Here is a 27,650-nt window from a genome sequence, read left to right on the forward strand (position 1 = left end):
GCCTCAACCACTGCCTCAACCACTGCCTCAACCACTGCCTCGTATTTTTGTACAATTTCTTTCTTCAATTCTATCATGTTTCTCAATTTCTTTACCAAAGGACTGGCACTAGCAAGTTTCTTTGGGCCAATGGTTAATTATGTAGCAGTCGCACTCAATCTACAAGCACCAAACAAAATGAATTATTGTGAAATGTTTGGAAGAGCACGGAGGTTAATGCTCATTCCAGTATAAACAAAGCCAAACTGACTCACAACGACTCCCACCATAGTTTCAACCCTCGTATTTTTGTACAATTTCCTTCTTCAATTCTATCATATTATTATTATTAATAACTTTTTTTTTTTCAACAAACTGGCTGGCTGTATCCCACCAAGGCAGGGTGTCCCAAAAAGAAAAACGAAAGCTTCTCTTTTTAAATTTAGTAATTTATACAGGAGAAGGGGTTACTAGGCCCTTGCTCCCGGCATTTTAGTCACCTTTTACAACATGCATGGCTTACGGAGGAAGAATTCTGTTCCACTTCCTAATGAAGAGGAAATAAACAAGAACAAGAACTAGAAAGAAAATACTAGAAGAAAACCCAGAGGGGCGTGTATATATATGCTTTGCATGTATGTGTAGTGTGACCTAAGTGTAAGTAGAAGTAGCAAGACGTACCTGAAATCTTGCATGTTTATGAGACAGAAAAAAGACACCAGCAATCCTACCATCATGTAAAACAATTACAGGTTTCTGTTTTACTCTCACTTGGCAGGACGGTAGTGCAGTACCTCCCTGGGCGGGTGCTGTCTACCAAGCTACTACCTACATTATTATTATTATTAATAATATGTATGTTATTAAATACCACTGCCTCTACCACTGCCTCCACCACTGCAGTCACACTCAATCTACAAGCACCAAACACAATGAATTATTGTGAAATGTTTGGAAGAGCACAGATGCTAATCCTCACCCCAGCATAAACAAAGCCATACTGCCTCCACCACTGTTTCAACCTTCGTATTTTTGTACAATTTCCTTCTTCAATTCTATCATATTATTATTATTATTATTATTATTATTATTATTATTATTATTATTATTATTATTATTATTATTAGCAGTAGCAGAAATGTTCGATTCTTTGCCATGTTCAAAAGTAAACAAATGATGTCACTGTCCAATACCTGTCCGAATGGCCATTCCAATATGTAGTCATGAATAGGTTGACATTATTTATACTGTAGTTTAATAGCAAATAATGAACAAACAAAACACTCCCCACACTGAGTGGCGGGTGGGTTGACTACCAGTTGCGGGGCTCGGAGGGAGGGTAGTAGGGACACGCGGGTGGCGGGAAACTTAAATATGATTTGGTGACTGGGAATTTGGGGGCTAGGAATTCGCAAATTTGTGATGCCGTGAAAGTTGAAAATACGAATGTTGAGGGAGACCCGTAGTATTTATTTGTAGGAAGTCAGGTGTAGGCAGTCAGTAGGTGAAGGTAGCCAGGAAGCCCGCCTTGGTCCCATTCCCAAACATAATACAGGCTGATCATCACTAATCTGGCACCATCAGGATCTGTACGGTGCCGGATTAGTGATTCTGCTGGATTACAGAGTAGTTAGGTTAGAATATACTTAACTAAACGGGGATATTTATGCATTGGCAATTTCACCCAATTTACGCCCTATTTTTGGCCCATTCCATTGTTCCAGTCTACAAAACTTAGCTATTTTGCTAGTATTACTTCCATTCTGACAAATGAGTACAAGAAACTGCCCATTCACCTATTTCAACTACATAATAAAGTGGTCAAAAATAGCTAATTTGGCCAATTTCACACACATCAAAAGATGCCAATTTCAAAATAGGGTCCAGAATAAACAATGCAGACATTCCACTAAAATAACATTTTCTCTGGTCATTAGTCATGTTTCCAGGCCCCTCTTATATTATGCTTGTTTTCCATTTTGAATTTTTATTCACACAAAAAATAGAAGATTTACTGTTATCCCTTAAACCGTCCAAACGTAGATCTACATCCATGCACCGGGGGGGGGGGGGGGATGGAACGTAGATCTATGTTTTTTTTTTACATGCTTTCAAATGGGGAAAATCAAGGTCGGAGCACTAAGCACATGAAAGTAGATCTATGTTTGGACAGTTTAAGGGTTAAGCAGACTACTTCATTATTGTAATAATTGTATAAATAATGTGAACTCATTTGTGACTGCATATTAGACCAGCCAGTTGGACACGTATTGGACGGTGACGTCATTTGTTTACTCTTGAACATTGGCAAAAATCAAAACTTTCCACTAATCAAGCTCAATTTTAAGGTACTTTCCAGCCTGAAACAAATCAAAATTATATCTATTTTTGTAAAATATCTTCCATTCTATCAAATAAGCCCAAAAAAACAAGTCTACAACCATGTAAATCATACGAAGATACACTGCAAAGTCAGGTTTACACCACATACACAGTTGCAGGTTTTTCTCATTATGCACTGCATGCTGCAGGATTTTTTTTTATATAGTACACACTTAACCATACAGACCTATTCTCTCATATATAGGCCCAAATTTACAGGTCACAGCTTATCTGAACGAGCTGAACTCATGGCAACCGACAGTGGCTTCAAAGCCACCTTATCTTTTATGGACAATGTATAGTGTATGTGCTTTACACAACGCGAAGCATTTCTTTTATTCATTGGAACCATGGCTAGGGCTAAAAGTGAGTGGTTATAACAATAAATTGAGAAAAAGAAATTCGCATGAGTTATGCAGCAAGTAGCACCACCAAACAGTAGCAGCAGGTTGGTGTGGTGACCCCGGAAAATTGAAGTTATATTAGCCGAAAATAGTGCCACATTACTGATTGCCAGATTAGTGACGGCCAACCTGTATATGATATTTAAAGCAGCCCAGAGTGATATTATTACCATCAACATACCTTGTTCACTGAGTTTAATCATTTCTAAGAACTACCTTTAGATGCCATCATAAATGAAGGGAGAAATGGTGAGAAGTCATGCTGAGAATTGTAAAGAAAGATGAATGCATTAACCCTTTGACTGTCGCGGTCGTATATGTACGTCATAGGAGATACCGTGGTGTTTGACGTATCTATACGCATAAATTCTAGCGGCTTCAAATCAAGCAGGAGAAAGCTGGTAGGCCCACATGTGAGAGAATGGGTCTCCATGGTCAGTGTGCACCATATAAAAAAAATCGGGGAGCCAGTGGTGCATTGTGGGAATACCATTTCAGTAGTCCTTTTTCAGCATGTCTAGCGGTAAGAAATATGTGACTTCCCTGCAAATCTGGGACTCTTCTCTTCCCAAGTGATGCTCTAACACAGATGGAAGTGTCAATGAAGATCAATTTCATGATTTCGAGGAGTTTGAGACCAAAAGCAATGGAGGAGGAGGAAGAGGATGAGGAAGAAGAGGAGGAGGAGGAAGAGGAGGAGGAAGAAGAGGAGGAGGAAGAGGAAGGAAGGAGGGAGGAGGAGGAAGGAGGGAGGAGGAGGTAGGAGGGAGGAGGAGGTAGGAGGGAGGAGGAAGAAGGAGGGAGGAGGAAGGAGGGAGGAGGAAGAAGGAGGGAGGAGGAAGGAGGGAGGAGGTGGGAGGGAGGAGGAGGAGGGAGGGAGGAAGAAGGGAGGAGGAGGAAGGAGGGAGGGAGGAGGAGGAGGAAGGTGGAAGGAGGAGGAAGAAGAAGAAGAATAAGAAGAAGAATAAGAATAAGAATAGTAATAATACCTAATACATAATAATAATAATATGTAATAATATGTTCCCTTGAGGCATGAAAACAGTTCACCCCATGACAGTGACAAGATAAGGGGAGATAACATCTGATAAGAGCTGACCTTTGATGAGCGTAAACGAGGGTGGAGGGAGGGGGGCAGCTGTCCATCTGTCATGAGCCAGGAGGAGGAGGAGGAGGAGGAGGAGGAGGAGGAGGAGGAGGAGGAGGAGGAGGAGGAGGAGGAGGAGGAGGAGGAGGAGGAGGAGGAGGAGGAGGAGGAGGAGGAGGAGGAGGAGGAGGAGGAGGAGGAGGAGGAGGAGGAGGAGGAGGAGGAGGAGGAGGAGGAGGAGGAGGAGGAGGAGGAGGAGGAGGAGGAGGAGGAGGAGGAGGAGGAGGAGGAGGAGGAGGAGGAGGAGGAGGAGGAGGAGGAGGAGGAGGAGGAGGAGGAGGAGGAGTAGGAGGAGGAGGAGGAGAAGGAGGAGGAGGAGGAGGAGGAGGAGGAGGAGGAGGAGGAGGAGGAGGAGGAGGAGGAGGAGGAGGAGGAGGAGGAGGAGGAGGAGGAGAAGGAGGAGGAGAAGGAGAAGGAGGAGGAGGAGGAGGAGGAGTAGGAGGAGGAGGAGGAGGAGGAGGAGGAGGAGGAGGAGGAGGAGGAGGAGGAGGAGGAGGAGGAGGAGAAGGAGGAGGAGGAGAAGGAGAAGGAGGAGGAGAAGAAGGAGGAGGAGGAGGAGGAGGAGGAGGAGGAGGAGGAGAAGGAGGAGAAGGAGGAGGAGGAGGAGGAGGAGGAGAAGAAGAAGATGTTGACGAACAAACATTTGTCTGTCTGTCTATTTGTCTGTCTGCCAAACTCCCTGTCTATCCGTCTAGCTCTGTCTCAGAGAGAGCCACAAGACTGTGTCATCACGTTTACTCACATCTTCAAGCAGAGTATAGCACTTTGTCTGGATTTTTTGGGTTATCCTAGGTAATTTACACTATGTATAGTTGTATTTATGTGTACCTGTGAGACAGAGATAGACAGAGAGAGAGAAAGAGAGACAGATTGAAAGAGATAGAATGAGGGAGAAAGATAATTAGATAGAATGGAGGGGGAAGCAGCATCCGACCCCATTGTTTTGACAGGCGGTAGGGGGAGTGACTAATGAGACAATATGTCATTTTGACAGCTGCCGACTCCTGACTCAAAACAATTATAAGCCACACACTTGCACACAAAACAAGCTTGCTGAAGGGTGATAATAGGAGTTTTATGAAAGTATCTAGTGACTATATATGTGTATATATATTATAGAAACCAGAAGCAAGAAGGGAAGGCAGGAATGAAGGAAGGACTAGATGAAAGGAAAGAAAAAAGTAATGAAGGACAGATGAAGGAATGTAGGAAGAGAGGTGGAATGCCCTCCAGGTAGGAAAGGAATGAAGGAAATTAGGAAGGAAGGAATGATGACACATGACCATTTACCTAGGATAACTACATAACACAACTGCCTGCTAATACTTTGAAGAAAACTGCTCAGACGAGGTGTTTTGTCTTTGTACATAAAAAAAAATTCAACAAAAATGCACACACACTGATTTTATGTGTGAGAGTGTAAAACACCACTGTGTATGACACCATGTTTTATGTGTGAGGAGTGTAAAACACCACTGTGTATGACACCATGTTTTATGTGTGAGAGTGTAAAACACCACTGTGTATGACACCATGTTTTATGTGTGAGGAGTGTAAAACACCACTGTGTATGACACCATGTTTTATGTGTGAGAGTGTAAAACACCACTGTGTATGACACCATGTTTTATGTGTGAGGAGTGTAAAACACCACTGTGTATGACACCATGTTTTATGTGTGAGAGTGTAAAACACCACTGTGTATGACACCATGTTTTATGTGTGAGAGTGTAAAACACCACTGTGTATGACACCATGTTTTATGTGTGAGGAGTGTAAAACACCACTGTGTATGACACCATGTTTTATGTGTGAGAGTGTAAAACACCACTGTGTATGACACCATGTTTTATGTGTGAGGAGTGTAAAACACCACTGTGTATGACACCATGTTTTATGTGTGAGAGTGTAAAACACCACTGTGTATGACACCATGTTTTATGTGTGAGGAGTGTAAAACACCACTGTGTATGACACCATGTTTTATGTGTGAGGAGTGTAAAACACCACTGTGTATGACACCATGTTTTGTGTGTGAGGAGTGTAAAACACCACTGTGTATGACACCATGTTTTATGTGTGAGAGTGTAAAACACCACTATGTATGACACCATGTTTTATGTGTGAGAGTGTAAAACACCACTATGTATGACACCATGTTTTATGTGTGAGAGTGTAAAACACCACTGTGTATGACACCATGTTTTATGTGTAAGAGTGTAAAACACCACTGTGTATGACACCATGTTTTATGTGTGAGGAGTGTAAAACACCACTGTGTATGACACCATGTTTCACAGAGTTCCACAAGCTGCAGAACTTCTAGGAGTATGTTCAGTGACTGTATATTGGTATATATATTATAGAACAATAGTAATAAACAATTTTTTGTATTGTTTGTTTTTGTAAACAAGTTTTGTAAACAATATATTGATAATTATGTTTGTGTGCTTATTGTGTTGTATACAACGAGTGTATATATGTACATTGTACCTTACTTTGGTGTCACAGGCCACATAAGTTATGTGAAAAAATAAAATAGTGAAAAGAACAACAAACCTTCAAATACAAGTAAACTAAAGTTTACCAGGTGAGCGGCATTCGCCGCTGTTGCCATACGCGGCTCATTTTCTGCAAACTTCATGCCTCTATATCTCGGTAAGTACTGATGGGAAAAATTTTTTTTGGGACTAAAACAATCAGAAAAATAATCTTAACATTTTCATAAGAAAAAATAATTTTTTTTTTTTTCGAATATTTTGCGACACCAGGAGACACTTCAGGATTGGGCCCTTCGACAGTCAAAGGGTTAAGGAGAGTCAACGGGTCAAAGGCAGACTGATACACATTTTCTCTGGTGCTGGACCAGAGAAAACGGAATTATTTTTTCCTTCGCCTGGCTACCACACCTTACATTTATGTGAAATTTATTTAACTGTGGGTGTACATAAGTATCATGTTTATATGCTATGTAACGTGTTTCTTATAATTTTGAAGAAAGTATCATAAATGGATTAATGCAAATGTCTATCCGTATTAATGTAAAGTAAGGCATTTAATGTACCCAAGAGTGATTATTATTATTATTACGTATTAGTATTATTATCGTTACTATGGCATCAAGACTATAGGGACACACTTAATGATTTTAATGTGTACCTGCACGTCAGCACAGTGTTTAAGTTTATATTTAGGTACAGGTACACAAGTATAATTATCAGAGCAGTATACATAAAATACACTAACTTTAAAACACTTGAAATTATGAAAAGTTTCCAGACATAACGGAGAGACATAGCAACGGAGAATGTAAACAAACTGGACGGCGCGCGGTGACTGCATTAAAAAGTCAGATGGGGGGAGCGGTATAGAGTTCTTTGGTCATAATTTGAAATATCCATATTAGCGGAACACCGCAAGGTGAAACACCGTAAAGCAGGGCCCTACAGTATAGCTAAAACAGAAGAATGATGTGCCAAAATAAAGGAAAAACTGAAATAGGCAGCATGTTGTACTAGCTACAGAAAAGGCTAACAGTCTTGAAATACAAAAGGAGACGAATGATTTTAAGCTATTGAGGAAAACAGTTGACAGAAAAGATTTATTGTTTTTGGCTGTGTTGTAAAAAGAAATTAAATCAAGATCATAAAGAAAAACAGGAAAATCACATGAGAGAAATGACAAAGTACTTCAGAGAACTTCAGTACTGAAAACCATATAGTGGGGTATAAATGTATTGAAAATATGAAAACGATAACCATAAGCCACTGAAAATAACATTCACACAGGTTAAGCAAAATGAAGAAATGTTAAGAAAGCTAATGACCAAGAAATTGGAAAATTAAAAGGACACAATTAGCCAAGACTTTTCAAAAAGAGGTCAAGGTAAAAAAAAAATATGAAAATTTATAAACACTATGAGGTTAAATGATATAAGAGAGGAAAAGATTTTTTTTTTCTATTTTTATAGTAATGGAGCCATACCAAATAGTCAAACAGTTTTACAAAGAAACAGGCACAGGATGGTAACCAGCCTAAAATAAATTAAAATAAAAAAGGAAACAAAAATACAGGGCATCTATAAAAATATTATGTACTAATTTTTTTTCTTTTTAACACATCAGCTGTTTCCCACCAAGGCAGGGTGACCCAAAAGAAAGAAAAACCCAAAAACAAAGAAAAAAACTTTCATTATCATTCAACACTTTCAACATCACTCATACATAATCAGTCTTTGCAGAAGTGCCCAGATATGACAGTTTAGACAATCACTCCAAACTGCCAATATCCCAAACCCCTCCTTTAAAGTGCAGGCATTCTACTTCCCATTTCCAGGACCCAAGTCTGACTAACCGGTTTCCCTGAATCCCTTCACAAAATATTACCCTGCTTACACTCCAACAGCTCGTCAGGTCCCAAAAACCATTCATCTCCATTCACTCCTAACACATTCATGCACGCTTGCTGGAAATCCAAGCCCCTCACCCACAAAACCTCCTATACCCCTTCCCTCCAACTTTTACGAGGATGACCCCTAACCCACCTTCCTTCCGCTACAGATTTATATGCTCTCCAAGTCATTTTACTTTGTTCCAGTCTCTCTAAATGACCAAACCACTTCAACAACCCCTCCTCAGCCCTCTGACTAATTAATACTTTTAGTAACTCCACACCTCTTCCTAATTTTAACACTATGAGTTCTCTGCATAATACTTACACCACAAGACATCTCCAATGCCTCCAGGCACCTCCTTGCTGCAGCATTTACAACCCAAGCTTCACACCCTTATAAGAGTGTTGGTATCACTATACTTTCATATATTCCCTTCTTTGCCTCCATGAATAATGTTTTTTGTCTCCACAGATACCTCAATGCACCACTCACCTTTTTTTCTTCATCAATTCTAAGGTTAACCTCATCCTTCATAAACCCATCCACTGACACGTCAACTCTAAAATATCTGAAAACATTCACTTCTTCCATATTCCCTTTTCCTTTCATATCTATGGGGAAGTGGAATAAGACTTTCCTCCGTAGCCATGAGTACTGTAAAAGTCAACTAAAATGCTAGGAGCAATGAGCTAGTAAAGCCTTTTTGCCGTATAGCTTACTAAAAAGAAAAAGATGCACTAATAGATGGAATACCTTAAAAAAGACTAGAGCTAAGGGACATCGTACTTTAAAATTATCCTCATATAGTCTAACTGAAGCTAAACTGGATAACCATATTTTAAACAAGGTTTTATACAAAAACTGCTTACACAAAACAATGTTGAAACTTTAATGGCAAAGATCCAAAATAAAGATAGAAAATTATAGTAGTCAATATATGCAACTCACCATTTAATGAAAGTTCAGAGATGTATCTAACAAGGTAAATGGGAGCTTATATAATATAAGAGAACTAGTACTGAAAAGTGACTAAGTTATAAAGAATACAATGCACAATGTATCTGACTGGAACTGTACACAAGTAGGCAATAGTTCCTTTTTAAGCATTAGCATATACTGTAAATAAAGTGACCAGTGAGAAAAGGTTCAGTGTTAATACCTTAACTTGGCATTTCTAAAACAAAAGAAATTTTCAATAAACTACCTAAAACTCACTTGGAAAGTCATCATGTTTTTGTAAAAATAACATGTGCTGTTAAATATGACTGAGGAGAGGAAAAAGAAACACACAAACAGGAACAACTTAAATTACAGGAAAGGAAAAATACTGCTTCAAAACAATATTTCAGAGAAACTAAATGGGACATAATCTTACAAGATACAAAGATTTAGATAAAGAAAAATTGGATATCAAATTGGGGAGGAGTAGTATGGAAGAAGTGAATGTTTTCAGATACTTGGGAGTTGACGTGTCGGCGGATGGATTTATGAAGGATGAGGTTAATCATAGAATTGATGAGGGAAAAAAGGTGAGTGGTGCGTTGAGGTATATGTGGAGTCAAAAAACATTATCTATGGAGGCAAAGAAGGGAATGTATGAAAGTATAGTAGTACCAACACTCTTATATGGATGTGAAGCTTGGGTGGTAAATGCAGCAGCGAGGAGACGGTTGGAGGCAGTGGAGATGTCCTGTCTAAGGGCAATGTGTGGTGTAAATATTATGCAGAAAATTCGGAGTGTGGAAATTAGGAGAAGGTGTGGAGTTAATAAAAGCATTAGTCAGAGGGCAGAAGAGGGGTTGTTGAGGTGGTTTGGTCATTTAGAGAGAATGGATCAAAGTAGAATGACATGGAAAGCATATAAATCTATAGGGGAAGGAAAGAGGGGTAGGGGTCGTCCTCGAAAGGGTTGGAAAGAGGGGGTAAAGGAGGTTTTGTGGGTGAGGGGCTTGGACTTCCAGCAAGCGTGCATGAGCGTGTTAGATAGGAGTGAATGGAGACGAATGATACTTGGGACCTGACGATCTGTTGGAGTGTGAGCAGGGTAATATTTAGTGAAGGGATTCAGGGAAACCGGTTATTTTCATATAGTCGGACTTGAGTCCTGGAAATGGGAAGTACAATGCCTGCACTTTAAAGGAGGGGTTTGGGATATTGGCAGTTTGGAGGGATATGTTGTGTATCTCTATACGTATATGCTTCTAAACTGTTGTATTCTGAGCACCTCTGCAAAAGCAGTGATAATGTGTGAGTGTGGTGAAAGTGTTGAATGATGATGAAAGTATTTTCTTTTTGGGGATTTTCTTTCTTTTTTTTGGGTCACCCTGCCTCGGTGGGAGACGGTCGACTTGTTGAAAAAAACAAAAAAACAAAACAAAGATAATATTGTATACAAGACTCATTTATAGCTCATTACAAGATACATACCCAGAACTTATCTGTAGCATCATTAAATGGAAGTTCACACTCAACAAATCCAGCAGCTTCTAAGAACTCTTTTGTACCTTCTATAGGAAGAATTCTTTCCTGGTAGGCCTTGTTAGACATTCTTATCTTTAGAAACTTATCTTCAGTGGGATTTGACACAATGTTTTCAATATACTTACACAAAGTCTCAACACATACACTGACCTGAAATATATCCAAAATTAAGTGAACTAAATGATATATATAGTAGGAATCAAATATACACATACATAAGTATGCCTGTAGCAGATTATTTACTGACAGTTTCAAGAAATGTCAAGGTAACTTTTTTGTGCACGATGGTGCCCCTTGCATTACTGCCAGATAATTGACTAAACAAGTGTGAAATTACAATCTTTAATGACTGGCCTGGTAACTCATCAGACCTTAATCCTATAGAAAATACATGGATCCTTAAGCATAATGTTCTCAATATAGATGGGTCCACTATCCCCAAACTCTTGAGTGCTATTCAATAGGTGTGGGAGGGTAATGACTTTTCTACTCTCCATACTTTAGCCTTATCAGTGCCTAGAATATGTAAAGAGTAAGCCATTCATATTTCAGTATCTTATGTTTAAAACAATTTATAGTGAGCATTCTCATTCTGAAAGTGAAAACAGATAAGAGTAAGGTGATGAGGGTATCAAACGAGATAGGTAAAAAACAATTGGATATCACATTGGAGGGAGGGAGTATGGAAGAAGTGAATGTGTTCAGATATTTGAGAGTAGATTAGTCAGCAGATGAGTTTATGAAGGACGAGGTTAGCCATAGAATTGATGAAGGAAAAAAGCTGAGTGGTGCACTGAGGTGTCTGTGGAGACAAAAAAAAAATGTTATCCATGGAGACAAGGAAGGAAACGTACAAAAGTATGGTACTAACACTCTTATATGGGTGTGAAGCATGGGTTATGAATGCTGCAGCAAAGAGAAGGCTGGAGGCAGTGATGTCGTGTCTAAGGGCAATGTGTGGTGGGGTTTCGGATATTGGCAGTTTGGAGGGACTTCTAAACTGTTGTATCTGAGTGCCTCTGCAAAGACAGTGATTATGTATGAGTGATGGTGAAAGTGTTAAATGATGATGAAAATATTTTTCTTTCTTTTTGGGTCACCCTGCCTCAGTGGGAAACGGCTGATGTGGTAAAAAAAAAATTTTGAAGTGTAGAAATTAGGAAGTGTGGAGTTACAAAAAGTATTAGAGGGTTGAAGAGGGGGTTATTGAAGTGGTTTGGTCATTTAGAGAGCATGGAGCAAAATAGAATGACTTGGAGGGTGTATCAATCTGGGTAAGGATGGAAGGAGAGGGTAAAAGAGGTTTTGTATGCAAGGGGCCTGGACATGCAGCAGGCATTTGTGAGCATGTTAGATTTGGGACCTGGCAAGCTGTTGGAGTGTGAGCAGGGTAATATTTTGTGAAGGGATTCAGGGAAACCGGTTAGCTGGACTTCAAGTCCTAGAGGTTGGAAGTACAATGCCTGCACTTTAACCCCTTGACTGTCGCACCCCCCAATCCTGAGGTGTCTCCTGGAGTCGCAAAAAAAAAAAAAAAAAATTTATTATGAAATGATAGAGAATCTTTTCCCGATTGTAATGACACCAAAAAAAAAAAAACATCTGATGGAAAACTGACGGAATTACGGTCTCGCGAAGTTAGCGACCTCGACAATATTTACAAATCGGCGATTTCGCCCACTTTGAGCTCTATTTTCAGCTAATTCCATTCTTCCAGTCAACCAAACTCATAGCTATTTCTTTAGAACTCCGTTTTTTTCTATCGACTGAGTACAAGAAACTGCCCATTTACAGATTTCAATTACCCAATAACGTGGTCAGAAATTTGCAATTTGGCCAATTTCATGAAAATTAAAAAATATGACAATTTCAAAATAAAGTACAGAATGAACAATGCAGACATTCCTGGATCTAAAATAACATTTTCTTTGTTCATCGGTCACGTCTCCAGGCCCCTCTGATATTACTCTTGCTTTCTATTTTGAATTTTTATTCAAACAAAAAATAGAAGATTTACTGTTATGCAGACTACTGCAATATTGTAATAATTGTACAAATAATGTCAACCCATTCATGACTGCATATCAGAATGGCAAGTTGGACATTTATTGGACAATGACATCATTTGTTTACTTTTGAACATAGGCAAAAATCAAACATTTCCCCTACTTTGAGCTCCATTTCCAGGTTCTTTTTATAGTAAAACCAATCAAAATCACCTCTATTTCTATAATATATTCTCCATTCTATCAAATGAGACCAAGAAAACGAGAATACACCCATAAATACTATACAAAAATAGACCACAAAGTTGGCATTTTAATTAAAAATCCGGTCGGAGTTTTTTTTCTCATTATGCACTGCGTGCTTCAGGATTTTTTTTATATGGTGCACACTGACCACACACACCCATTCTCTTACATGTGGGCCTACCAGCTTTCTCCTGCTTGATTTGAAGCCGCTAGAATTTATGAGTATATATACGTCAAACACGGTGCCTCGTAAGACGTACATATACGTACAACCAAAACAGTCAAAGGGTTAAAGGAGGGGTTTGGGATATTGGCTGTCTGGAGTGACATCTACACTGTCATATCTGGGAAACTCTGCAAAGACAGTGATTATGTATGAATGATGGTGAAAGTTTTTCTTTTTAGGGTCACAGTCAACATGTTGAAAAAACACGCCGGCCGTGTTGAAAAAAAAATTCTCATTATTTGTTTGATAACATATTCTCCATCATTAACATACTAGATGTCTCCCACCAAGGCAGGGTAACCCAAAAAGCAAACACTTTCACTATTATTCACACTATCATCTTGCCCTAGGCATGCAGATATGACAGTTTAGATGTCACTCTAAACAGCAAATATCCCAAACCCCTCCTTTAGAATGCAGACACTGTACTTCCCACCTCCTAAAGTATGAAGTATTCTGCAACTACCAGTCAGTTAATCCCATTTCCCAGCGATTAGTCACCTTGTCCTTCACTGGGTTTTCATTGAATGAAACCCTAATGAAGATGAAAGGTTTACTGAACCTATAGTTTAGCCTTACAAGTAAAAATATTCAAACCTTTTCTTTGTTTTTGTTGCATGTGTGGATAATGAGGCAGGAAGATATGCCTTTGTCTTCCTCTACCTGAGCATAAAGGAATTCACGAATCTGTCTCTTGATTTCATCATACGTTGCCAGTTCAGGCCCTTGGAGAAAAAAAAACAAAATATCAGACAATGGTTTTTCATAATCTTATTAAATATTTTAAAAGTCACTGTTTGAAGTGCAACAACAGTGAAAATCATAAAATCAATGTGAGAAAATCATTAACTGTGTATTATTCCAAAGTCAAATTTAATTCGCCAAATTAACCCCTTGACTGTCACAACCCCAAATCCCGAGGTGTCTCCAGGTGTCAAAAAATTTCCAAAAAAAAAAAATTATTTTTTCTTATGAAATGATAGAGAATCTTTTCCAGATTGTAATGACACCAAAAGAACGAAATTTTATGGAAAACTGACGGAATTACGCTCTCGCGAAGTTAGCGATCTCAGCGATATTTATGAATCGGCGCTTTCACCCACTTTGAGCCATATTTTCGGCTAATTCCAGTCTTCCAGTCAACCAAACTCATAGCTACTTCCTTAGAACTCCATTTTTTCTATCGATTGAGTACAAGAAACTACCCATTTACCGATTTCAACTACCCAATAACGTGGTCAGAAATTTGCAATTTGGACAATTTCACGAAAATTAAAAAATATGACAATTTCAAAATAAGGTCCAGAATGAACAATGCAGACATTTCTGGCTCTAAAATAACATTTTCTTTGTTCATCAGTCACATCTCCAGGCCCCTATGATATTACTCTTGCTTTCTATTTTGAATTTTTATGCAAACAAACAATAGAAGATTTACTGTTATGCAGACTACTGCAATATTGTAATAATTGTACAAATAATGTCAACCCATTCATGACTGCATATCAGAATGGCTAGTTGGACATTTATTGGACAATGACATCATTTGTTTACTTTTGAACATAGGCAAAAATCAAACATTTCCCCTACTTTGAGCTCCATTTCCAGGTTCTTTTTATAGTAAAACCAATCAAAATCACCTCTATTTCTACAATATGTTTTCCATTCTATCAAATGAGACCAAGAAAATGAGAATACAACCATAAATACTATACAAAAATAGACCACAAAGTCGGCATTTTAATTTAAAAAAATGGCTGGAGTTTTTTTTTCTCTCATTATGCACTGCGTGCTGCAGGATTTTTTTTTATATGGTGCACACTGACCACACAGACCCATTCTCTCACATGTGGGCCTACCAGCTCTCTCCTGCTTGATTTGAAGCCGCTAGAATTTATGAGTATATATGTCAAAAACGGTGGCTCGTAAGACGTATATATACGACCGAAACAGTCAAAGGGTTAAATCAATGACTACATATAAAGCTAACTTTTAAAACCTGGGTCACTGAGAAATGTACAAGTGACTGACAGATACACATATCAGATAGTAAATTATGGAAGAATGTAATGTGTCCCAACTTAAGAGCATTAAGGGTTCCTAAAGGTACTTACCAAGAAGGGGACAATTAAAGAAGACACCTTGAACAGCCAGCATTGGGGCAGCATCTAAGTTCACTTCTTTAGGGATTGCTGGCTCATTTTGCCCATCCAAAGTCATTTCTTCAAAGGCTTTCTGCTCAGCTTCTAATTCACGTCGTGCCTGAGCCTTTATGGCATGAAGAGACCTGAATTTAAAAGTAATTTTCTGTAAGTCTACAACAGTGTGGTTTATCAAATGTCACTGAAACAATTTAGCGTTAACCCACAATAGACTTTCTTAAAACCTTTAACAAAATCCAAACACATTGTACTGCTAACTTAACTTAAAATTAAGGAAAAAAAAAAAAGGAAGGGGGGGAATGGCAGACATGAAGGAATTTAGGATGACCCAATAATCAATGTTATAAGAAACCTGAGCAATTATCATCATATAATTTCTCAAAGAATTCTATATGCTGCTCCCATATATATATTGTTATATTGTTACTAATACAGAGTAGTCTGTAGAATTTTCACTGCCATTACTTTAATGCCAGATGTCAATAAAAAAGATTATGACTATTAATTCAAGCTCTGCCCAATATGTTATATACAGTAATTATTTTTAAAAAAATTAGCCATCTACCAAATTAGAACAACCCCTCTCCCCCCACAAAAAAAAAAAACATTAATATCTTTCATGTAATAGCTGCCTTGGCAGAAGCACACAGAAAGTGACATTCAAATCACCCTCAGAACCACAACATCTACACTACTGACACCATACAGCATTACAAATATATATATACAGTCATAGCCCACCCTATGTCATTAATCAGTTCCAAGAGCCATGATGTAACCCAATTTTTGACGTAAACTGGACGTAATGCCTTAAAAATGCCTTAAAATGACAAACACTGTAAAACTAGCATAAATAACTTGTTAAACCTTAAAGAGCACTAAAAACACATTTTACTCATATACAGTGGACCCCTGGTTTACGATATTATTTCAGTCCAGAAGTATGTTCAAGTGCCAGTACTGACCGAATTTGTTCCCGTAAGGAATATTGTGAATTAGATTAGTCCATTTCAGACCCCCAAACATACACATACAAACGCACTTACATAAATACACTTACATAACTGGTTGCATTGGGAGCTGATTGTAAACCGGGGGTCCACTGTATTTTTAAGAATAATAAACACAATTAAAATCACTAGCACTATCCTTCTTAAAACCCATGACTAACAGACACAGTAAGGGAATAATACCAAAAATAACAGCGAAAGGCAAAACAAGCACACAACTGCAGCATGGACAAATATGCATATGGCATTGTACTTGTTTTGAATGAGAACCAGAAGCAACGCTGCCACGCAACAAGACAGTGGTGTAATGACGGACATTTGTTTACAATTTCTCAATGTAAATATTTTATTGTATATATATACATTTTTCTTTTATAAGGAGAGTAAAAGAAAGGTAAAGAGTGGTAAGAGAGTAAAAGGAGAGCAGATGATAGAGTGGGAGAGGCACTGTCAAGAAATTTTAATGAAAATAAGAAAATATTTTGGAGTGAGTTAAACAAGTTAAGAAAGCCTAGAGAACAAATGCATTTGTCAGTTAAAAACATAGTAGGGAAGTTAGTAGATGGGGAAATGGAGGTTTTGGGTAAATGGCGAGAATATTTTGAGGAACTTTTAAATGTCAACGAAGAAAGGGAAGTGGTAATTTCATGCATTGGCCAGGGAGGTATACCATCTTTTAGGAGTGAAGAAGAACAGGATGCGAGTGTGGGGGAGGTGCGTGAGGCATTACGTAGAATGAAAGGGGGTAAAGCAGCTGGAACTGACGGGATCATGACAGAAATGTTAAAAGCAGGGGGGGGGGGGATATAGTGTTGGAGTGGTTGGTATTTTTTTTTAATTATTATTATAATCAAAAAGAAGCGCTAACCCACAAAGGCTGTACAGCGATTTTTGTTTAATAAATGTATGAAAGAGGGGGAGGTACCTAGGGATTGGCAGAGAGCATGTATAGTCCCTTTATATAAAGGGAAGGGGGACAAAAGAGATCGTAAAAATTATAGAGGAATAAGTTTACTGAGTATACCAGGAAAAGTGTACGGTAGGGTTATTATTGAAAGAATTAGAGGTAAGACAGAATGTAGGATTGCGGATGAGCAAGGAGGTTTTAGAGTAGGTAGGGGATGTGTAGATCAAGTGGTTTACATTGAAGCATATATGTGAACAGTATTTAGATAAAGGTAGAGAAGTTTTTATTGCATTTATGGATTTAGAAAAGGCATATGATAGAGTGGATAGGGGAGCAATGTGGCAGATGTTGCAAATATATGGAATAGGTGGTAAGTTACTAAATGCAGTAAAGAGTTTTTATGAGGATAGTGAGGATCAGGTTAGGGTGTGTAGAAGAGAGGGAGACTACTTCCCGGTAAAAGTAGGTCTTAGACAGGGATGTGTAATGTCACCATGGTTGTTTAATGTATTTATAGATGGGGTTGTAAAAGAAGTAAATGCTACGGTGTTTGGGAGAGGGGTGGGATTAAATTATGGGAAATCAATACAAAATGGGAATTGACACAGTTGCTTTTTTGCTGATGATACTGTGCTTATGGGAGATTCTAAAGAAAAATTGCAAATTTTAGTGAACGAGTTTGGAAGTGTGTGTAAAGGTAGAAAGTTGAAAGTGAACATAGAAGAGAGTAAGGTGATGAGAGTATCAAATGATTTAGATAAAGAAAAATAGGATAACAAATTGGGGAGGAGGAATATGGAAGAAGTGAATGTTTTCAGATACTTGGGAGTTGACGTGTCGGTGGATGGATTTATGAAGGATGAGGTTAATCATAGAATTGATGAGGGGAAAAAACGTGAGTGGTGCGTTGAGGTATATGTGGAGACAAAAAACATTATCTATGGAGGCAAAGAAGGGAATATATGAAAGTATAGTAGTACCAACACTCTTATATGGGTGTGAAGCTTGGGTTGTGAATGCAGCAGCAAGGAGGCGGTTGGAGGCAGTGGAGATGTCCTGTCTAAGGGCAATGTGTGGTGTAAATATTATGCAGAAAATTCGGAGTGTAGAAATTAGGAGAAGGTGTGGAGTTAATAAAAGTATTAGTCAGAAGACCGAAGAGGGGTTGTTGAGGTGGTTTGGTCATTTAGAGAGAATGGATCAAAGTAGAATGACATGGAGAGCATTTAAATCTGTAGGGGAAGGAAGGCGGGGTAGGGGTCGTCCTCAAAAAGGTTGGAAGGAAGGGATAAGGGAGGTTTTGTGGGCGAGGAGCTTGGACTTTAAGCAGGCGTGTGTGAGCATGCTCGATAGGAGTGAATGGAGACAAATGGTATTTGGGACCTGACGATCTGTTGGAGTGTGAGCAGGGTAATACTTAGTGAAGGGATTCAGGGAAACCAGTTATTTTTATATAGCCGGACCTGAGTCCTGGAAATGGGAAGTACAATGCCTGCACTCTAAAGGAGGGGTTTCGGGATATTAGCAGTTTGGAGGGATATATTGTGTATCTTCATACGTATATGCTTCTAAACTGTTGTGTTCTGAGCACCTCTGCAAAAACAGTGATTATGTGTGAGTGAGGTGAAAGTGTTGAATGATGATAAAAGTATTTTCTTTATGGGGATTTTCTTTCTTTTTGGGTCACCCTGCCTCGGTGGGAGACGGCCGACTTGTTAAAAAAAAAATATATACATTTTTTCATGTTTTAATGTGTTTTTATTGTATTTTAAATTTTTTTAGCTTATTTTATCTTTTGTTAATTTTTGTGTGTTATGTTAAATAAATTTTAAGGAAAAATTTATTTATTTCATGTCCTTTTATTATGACACAGGTGACACTGCTGAGTGACAAAGTCAGACATAATGACATTCACTGAACTGAAATTTACTCTAGAATCCGATGTAACCCAAAATAACGTAAAGTGGGGGTATGACTGTATTTAGTGCAAGTTTTGTATTAGCTTGAGTTCTGCCCAAAGTGTTTATCAGTATCAGACTGTCATTTTCCATAAAAGTACCTTATATACTGGAGTTTCTATAAATAAAACTATTATTTTAATATAACAAAGACCTTCAAAGTCAAAAGGAATTAACAGTTCAGTACTATTACTTTCAACAAGTGATTATGATACCACTTTACAGAACAATACATTAAAATAGGGCTGAAGTAGCTAATGCAGTGTGTATGAACTGATAATAACTCAATGTAAATAATATTGAATATATGGCAGAAAGGTGGGCTAGTGCAAAGATGAGTAGTGGGGGGGTTGAAGAGGGTTGGAATAGTTTTAAAAATGCAGTATTAGAATGTGGGGCAGAAGTTTGTGGTTATAGGAGGGTGGGGGCAGAAGTTTGTGGTTATAGGAGGGTGGGGGCAGGAGGAAAGAGGAGTGATTGGTGGAATGATAAAGTAAAGGGTGTGATAAAAGAGAAAAAGGTAGCTTACGAGAGGTTTTTACAAAGCAGAAGTGTTATAAGAAGAGCAGAGTATATGGAGAGTAAAAGAAAGGTGAAGAGAGTGGTGAGAGAGTGCAAAAGGAGAGCAGATGAAAGAGTGGGAGAGGCACTGTCAAGAAATTTTAATGAAAATAAGAAAAAATTTTGGAGTTAAACAAGTTAAGAAAGCCTAGGGAAAGTATGGATTTGTCCGTTAAAAACAGAGTAGGGGAGTTAGTAGATGGGGAGAGGGAGGTATTAGGTAGATGGCGAGAATATTTTGAGGAACTTTTAAATGTTGAGGAAGAAAGGGAGGCGGTAATTTCATGCACTGGCCAGGGAGGTATACCATCTTTTAGGAGTGAAGAAGAGCAGAATGTAAGTGTAGTAGAGGTACGTGAGGCATTACGTAGAATGAAAGGGGGTAAAGCAGCTGGAACTGATGGGATCATGACAGAAATGTTAAAAGCAGGGGTGGATATAGTGTTGGAGTGGTTGGTACTTTTGTTTAATAAATGTATGGAAGAGAGGAAGGTACCTAAGGATTGGCGGAGAGCATGTATAGTCCCTTTATATAAAGGGAAAGGGGACAAAAGAGATTGTAAAAATTATAGAGGAATAAGTTTACTGAGTATACCAGGAAAAGTATACGGTAGAGTTATAATTGAAAGAATTAGAGGTAAGACAGAATGTAGAATTGCGGATGAGCAAGGAGGTTTCAGAGTGGGTAGGGGATGTGTAGATCAAGTGTTTACATTGAAGCATATATGTGAACAGTATTTGGATAAAGGTAGGGAAGTTTTTATTGCATTTATGGATTTAGAAAAGGCATATGATAGAGTGGATAGAGGAGCAATGTGGCAGATGTTGCAAGTTTATGGAATAGGTGGTAAGTTACTAAATGCTGTAAAGAGCTTTTATGAGGATAGTGAGGCTCAGGTTAGGGTGTGTAGAAGAGAGGGAGAATACTTCCCGGTAAAAGTAGGTCTTAGACAGGGATGTGTAATGTCACCATGGTTGTTTAATATATTTATAGATGGGGTTGTAAAAGAAGTAAATGCTAGGGTGTTCGGGAGAGGGGTGGGATTAAATTATGGGGAATCAAATTCAAAATGGGAATTGACACAGTTACTTTTTGCAGATGATACTGTGCTTATGGGAGATTCTAAAGAAAAATTGCAAAGGTTAGTGGATGAGTTTGAGAATGTGTGTAAAGGTAGAAAGTTGAAAGTGAACATAGAAAAGAGTAAGGTGATGAGGGTATCAAATGATTTAGATAAAGAAAAATTGGATATCAAATTGGGGAGGAGGAGTATGGAAGAAGTGAATGTTTTCAGATACTTGGGAGTTGACGTGTCGGCGGATGGATTTATGAAGGATGAGGTTAATCATAGAATTGATGAGGGAAAAAAGGTGAGTGGTGCGTTGAGGTATATGTGGAGTCAAAAAACGTTATCTATGGAGGCAAAGAAGGGAATGTATGAAAGTATAGTAGTACCAACACTCTTATATGGATGTGAAGCTTGGGTGGTAAATGCAGCAGCGAGGAGACGGTTGGAGGCAGTGGAGATGTCCTGTCTAAGGGCAATGTGTGGTGTAAATATTATGCAGAAAATTCAAAGTGTGGAAATTAGGAGAAGGTGTGGAGTTAATAAAAGCATTAGTCAGAGGGCAGAAGAGGGGTTGTTGAGGTGGTTTGGTCATTTAGAGAGAATGGATCAAAGTAGAATGACATGGAAAGCATATAAATCTATAGGGGAAGGAAAGAGGGGTAGGGGTCGTCCTCGAAAGGGTTGGAAAGAGGGAGTAAAGGAGGTTTTGTGGGCGAGGGGCTTGGACTTCCAGCAAGCGTGCATGAGCGTGTTAGATAGGAGTGAATGGAGATGAATGATACTTGGGACCTGACGATCTGTTGGAGTGTGAGCAGGGTAATATTTAGTGAAGGGATTCAGGGAAACCGGTTATTTTCATATAGTCGGACTTGAGTCCTGAAAATGGGAAGTACAATGCCTGCACTTTAAAGGAGGGGTTTGGGATATTGGCAGTTTGGAGGGATATGTTGTGTATCTTTATATGTATATGCTTCTAAACTGTTGTATTCTGAGCACCTCTGCAAAAGCAGTGATAATGTGTGCGTGTGGTGAAAGTGTTGAATGATGATGAAAGTATTTTCTTTTTGGGGATTTTCTTTCTTTTATGGGTCACCCTGCCTCGGTGGGAGACGACCGACTTGTTGAAGAAGAAGAAAAAAAAAAAAAAAAAAAAAATGTACATATCTAGGAAGTAGGTTGGTAGACAGCAACTGCCCAGGGAGGTACTACCGTATATACACACCCCGCTGGGTTTTCTTCTATTTTCTTACTAGTTCTTGTTTATTTCTTATTACCTCCATGGGGAAGTGGAACAGAATTCTTCCTCCGTAAGCCATGCGTGTTGTAAGAGGCGACTAAAATGACAGGAGCAAGGGGCTAGTAACCCCTTCTCCTGTATATATTACTAAATGTAAAAGGAGAAACTTTCGTTTTTCCTTTTGGGCCACCCTGCCTTGGTGGGATATGGCCGGTGTGTTAAAAGAAAGAAAAAGATGTACATATCTAGGTAGTAGGTTGGTAGACAGCAACCGCCCAGGGAGGTACTACCATCCTGCCAAGTGAGTGTAAAATGAAAGCCTGTAATTGTTTTACATGATGGTGGGATTGCTGGTGTCCTTTTTTCTGCCTCATTAACATGCAAGATTTCAGGTATGTCTTGCTACTTCTACTTACACTTAGGTCACACTACACATACATGTACAAGCATATATATACACACCCCTCTGGGTTTTCTTCTATTTTCTTTCTAGTTCTTATTCTTGTTTATTTCCTCTTATCCCCATGGGGAAGTGGAACAGAATTCTTCCTCCGTAAGCCATGCGTGTTGTAAGAGGCGACTAAAATGCCGGGAGCAAGGGGCTAGTAACCCCTTCTCCTGTATATATTACTAAATGTAAAAGGAGATACTTTCATTTTTCCTTTTGGGCCACCCTGCCTTTTTGGGATATGGCCGGTGTGTTGAAAGAAAGAAAGATATGTACATATACAGTAAAACTTCTCATTAACTAATTTTGGCAAGTTCAGATGTAAAAAATTGCCTGTACAAACACTAACTATTGGAAAAATTAATAAAAGTCAGTAATTCTATATTTTGTCCTTCATGATAGTGTCTGGCTGTCTCCTGAAGTGTCAGACTAAGTCTACTAACTCTGACATTTGTCCCGTAAAGGGAGCCACATCCAGGACCTGTCTCTTTGAAGTTCCCTCAGCCATAGGCCACCTGCACCAATTTATTGTCTATGCTCACTCACTTGTGCACTCCTCATTTAGTCTCCAATTTTACCCCGGATTTATAGTATTTTGTGTAACTTTATTGTTCTCTACTGTAATTATTCTCTACTGAACTTACTAAAGCCATATAGCATAAACTAGTTGAATATTCAATTTTCTTGTATTCACTGTAACTCACCTAACAACCATATGTAAAATTACTACACTGTTACTGCCTTATTAATCTTAAGTTAGTCTTAAGTTTGCCTGATATGCTCTGCATATAAAGGGGCTTTTGGAATGTTCACCAAATTGTTACACTCCTCTGTACAAACATGTATCATGCTAAAATAAACTTGTCATTGTCAACCTGTTAAGTAAAGAACAATTAACAGTGGTTTCTAGAGCAAGTGGTGGTGCCAAGAGAAAACATGTGGTGTTCAGTCATCTATGTCTGTCTTTCAGTCATCTATGTCTGTCTTCTCAGCCTTCTACATCTGTATTCTCAGCTTTCTACATCTGTATTCTCAGCATTCTGTGTCTGTATTCTCAGCCTTCTACGTTTGTATTCTCAGCCATCTATGTCTGTATTCTCAGCCATCTATGTCTGTATTCTCAGCCATCTACATCTATTCTCAGCCATCTATGTCCATATTCTCAGCCATCTACGCCTGTATTCTCAGCCATCTACATCTGTAATCTCGGCCATCTACGTCTGTATTCTCAGCCATATACGTCTGTATTCTCAGCCATCTACATCTGTATTCTCAGCCATCTACATCTGTATTCTCAGCCATCTACGTCTGTATTCTCAGCCATATACGTCTGTATTCTCAGCCATCTACATCTGTATTCTCAGCCATCTACATCTGTAATCTCGGCCATCTACGTCTGTATTCTCAGCCATATACGTCTGTATTCTCAGCCATCTACATCTGTATTCTCAGTCATCTACATCTGTATTCTCAGCCATCTACGTCTGTATTCTCAGCCATATACGTCTGTATTCTCAGCCATCTACATCTGTATTCTCAGCCATCTACATCTGTATTCTCAGCCATCTACATCTGTATTCTCAGCCATCTACATCTGTATTCTCGGCCATCTATGCCTGTATTCTCAGCCATCTACATTTATCTTCTCAGTCATCTACGTCCATCTACTCAGCCACATACTTTTCATTATTCTTGCTAATAGAGCTTTACAGTTCCTCTGACTCAGAATAAATGTTATTCTTAGTCATCTCATCTCTCCACCACAAAAAGGCAAGTAAATTACAGTACTGTACTGTAACAGTAGTATTACAGGATACAATATCCATATTCTTAGTGTCTGGTTGTCCTATGCATTAGCAGATCAAGTCCACTGCCAGACAATCATGAAATAATTTCGTAACTTGGAATTTGCAAACAGTTGGCATTATTGCATACTTCCTCCCCCTATTAGTCCATTAATGTACTGTACACAGTACCAGGATTATATGTGAACTTTGTCTGCTAGAACTACCAGGTACTGTGTCACTGCCTTAAAACTACAGCTCAAAATTCAAATGACCTTCCCACGCTTATAAAATAATCTACTAACAATAACTAATGCAGATTTATCTATACGTACTTACGTACACATGTGAGCGAGCGAGAGAGAAACAAGAAACTCAAAAACCTACCAGTTAACGTCTGTCTTCTTTGACTGTTGTTCAAGCCTGGCCAGAGCTGCTGCCCCAGCACGCTGAGCATCGTAGGTGGGTAAGTGACGCTGCTGGGGCACACTGTGGGTTGACTTAGGAGTATGGTGTCGCTGCTGACCATCACCAGAAAGACTGCACAACAACAAATAATCTAAACTATGGAACTTTACAGCCTAATATCTATTTACATTTACCACTGAATAAAATATTTCACAATACAAGTACAGCAGAAAGAGGATATTATATGATGTTATGGAGAAGCGCTTCATCACAGACATCAAATGCTGACTTTAATTATTCTGCTACAACACTCTACAAGGCTCTCTCATTTTTTTTTTACACTATAATGATCTAGCAGTGCACTCAAGTTACATTTCCTCAGGAATACAGTCTACTGATATTTTTTGAAGTCTGTTACAATTAATGTGAAGTGACCTGCAAAAGAATCTTACTTTAAATACACTATAAAGATACTAGAACAATTTATAAATCTATAAAAGAATTTATGTTATTAACTACAGTGGATCCTTGAATTTCATGATTAATCCGTGCCAGGGAGTCTGCCGAAATTCAAAATTCATGATTTTCAAAACCATTTTCCCCATAAGAAATAATGTAAATCAAATTAATCTGTTCCAGACACCCAAAAATATTAAAAGTTTTTTTTTTTTTTACATTATATGTACATTTATCTACACAGAAAACAATGAGACATGAAGAATAAAACAATAATAACTTGACACTTAATTTTATTGAAGAGTTGTTGATGTGTGGAAGACAGGAAGATGGAAGAGTTACTATTCTTTGGAAGGGAAATCCCCTTCCATAAAGACTTCATGTACCAAGTACTTTACCGTGGTTACTTTCCTTCTTTGTTTTTTAATGCCACTAGGACCAGCTTGAGAGTCACTGGACCCCTGTCGCTCAAAAAAATTGTTCCAGAAAGGTCTGTTTCTGGTGTTTCTTTAACACTTGCCTAAAATGAGACAAGACATTGTCACTGAAAATGTTGCATACACGGCCTGCAACAGCTTTGTCAGGGTGATGCTCCTCCACAAATCTTTCCATCCTAGTCCACATTGCACACATCTCCTTAATCTCTGAAGAAAGCAACTTCTTTCCTCTCTCTTCCTCCTCATCTGAAGCAATTTCTTGAGCTGTGGTCTGTTGCTGTTGCAGATTAAGGTCTAGCAGCTCTTCAGTGGTTAGCTCTTCATTGTGGTCCTCCACCAACTCTTCCACATCCTCGTTACCAACTTCCAACCCCAATGACATCCCCAGTGCCACAACAGAATCCACAACTGGCATAGGGTTGTCAAGGTCAGCCTCAAACCCTTCAAAATCTTTATTGAGGACACATTCTGGCCAGAGTTTTCTCCAAGTCACTCTGGAAGTCACTCCCTCCCAAGCCTTACTATAAGGCTTATGCATGGAGGATATTGAAGTGATCTTTCCAAAACTCTCTTAGGGTCAATTCAGAGTCTGAGGTTCTGTTAAAGCACTTTTGAAACACTGTTTTGGTGTAGAGTTTTTTGAAGTTTGAAATGATCTGTTGGTTCATGGGCTGGAGGAGTGGTATTAGGGGGCAAGAACTTCACTGTGTTGAAGATAAACTCTTCCAAGTCTGGAGGATAAGCAGGACCAATGCCCATTACCAGGAGGCGTTTCATGCGACCGCCAATTTCAGAGTCAAATCACGAAAATCAAGCCAATATTTTGAGGAAAAAAGTCACCGATTTCCAATATTCCCGATATTCAAGGGGGACGAAATTCAAGGGTCCACTGTACTATATGTATTTATATTTACTGTATATACCATAATTTTTGACTTCCATACTCAGTGTTCATATTACTATATGTATAACATTTGTTTCATTATTCATGTAATAGCAGGACTATATCCTACTGTATACCATTTCTGTGTTCTACAACTTTATGAGGACAAACTTTCCAGTATTTTTTCAACATTTTTTCTCAGTTTGCAGTGGTGGCTTCTTGTTCTTCATTTATCATACTTTTCTAATATTAATCTACACTAACCATTTGTTTTAATTTAACCCTTAAAATGATGGCCCTTTCAAACAAATCAAGATAATCCAAAGCATGAAACATCATCTTTCAGTAGTTCCCTTGCCAAGAGTCCACAGACATCACAATTCAATTAACATTCCAAATCCAACCATATTCACTCATCCTTCAAAGTGAAGGCACTGTACTTCTACATTACAAAACATGCTTCACTAACCAGATTCCCTGAATCCCTTCATAAATGTTATCCAGTTTAAATCTGTGTTTAAAGAAATAAGAAAATGTCAACCAAATTGACCTTACCAGAATTTTACTTCAGAAAAATTACAAAGGTTAGTAGATGAGTTTGAGTGTGTGTGTAAAGGTAGAAAGTTGAAAGTGAACATAGAAAAGAGTAAGGTGATGATAGTATCAAATGATTTAGACAAAGAAAAATTGGATATCAAATTGGGGCAGAGAAGTATGGAAGAAGTGAATGTTTTCAGATATTTGGGAGTTGACATGTCAGCGGATGGATTTATGAAGGATGAGGTTAATCATAGAACTGATGAAGGAAAAAAGGTGAGTGGTGCTTTGAGGTATATGTGGAGGCAAAAAGTATTATCTATGGAGGCAAAGGGACTCAGTTTTGAGACTCTCTGACCGCGAGTTCAAATCCCGCCCGTGGTATGGTTTTTATGGAGGTAAAGAAGGGAATGTATGAAAGTATAGTAGTACCAACACTCTTATATGGGTGTGAAGCTTGGGTTGTAAATGCAGCAGCCAGGAGGCTGTTGGAGGCAGTGGAGATGTTCTGTCTAAGGGCAATGTGTG

General features: G+C 38.6%; 1 protein-coding gene across 4 annotated transcripts in view; it reads right to left on the reverse strand.

Annotated features, from left to right (window-relative positions):
• The window catches only part of LOC128698704 (UBX domain-containing protein 6), a 122,185-nt gene that overhangs the window by 25,840 nt on the left and 68,695 nt on the right, over positions 1-27,650 (reverse strand). For 3 of the 4 annotated variants that reach the window (XM_070097759.1, XM_070097758.1, XM_070097757.1), the window contains 4 exons: positions 24,789-24,941; positions 15,379-15,551; positions 13,862-13,989; positions 10,733-10,936 (listed from right to left, as the gene is read on the reverse strand). In XM_070097759.1, coding sequence (XP_069953860.1) covers positions 10,733-10,936; positions 13,862-13,989; positions 15,379-15,551; positions 24,789-24,941 — 658 coding nt within the window. The remainder of the gene's footprint in view (positions 1-10,732; positions 10,937-13,861; positions 13,990-15,378; positions 15,552-24,788; positions 24,942-27,650) is intronic. The other variant, XM_070097760.1, reaches the window with a different exon arrangement.

Source organism: Cherax quadricarinatus, chromosome 59 (genome assembly GCF_038502225.1).
Source record: "Cherax quadricarinatus isolate ZL_2023a chromosome 59, ASM3850222v1, whole genome shotgun sequence".
Classification (NCBI taxonomy): Eukaryota; Metazoa; Arthropoda; class Malacostraca; order Decapoda; family Parastacidae; genus Cherax; species Cherax quadricarinatus.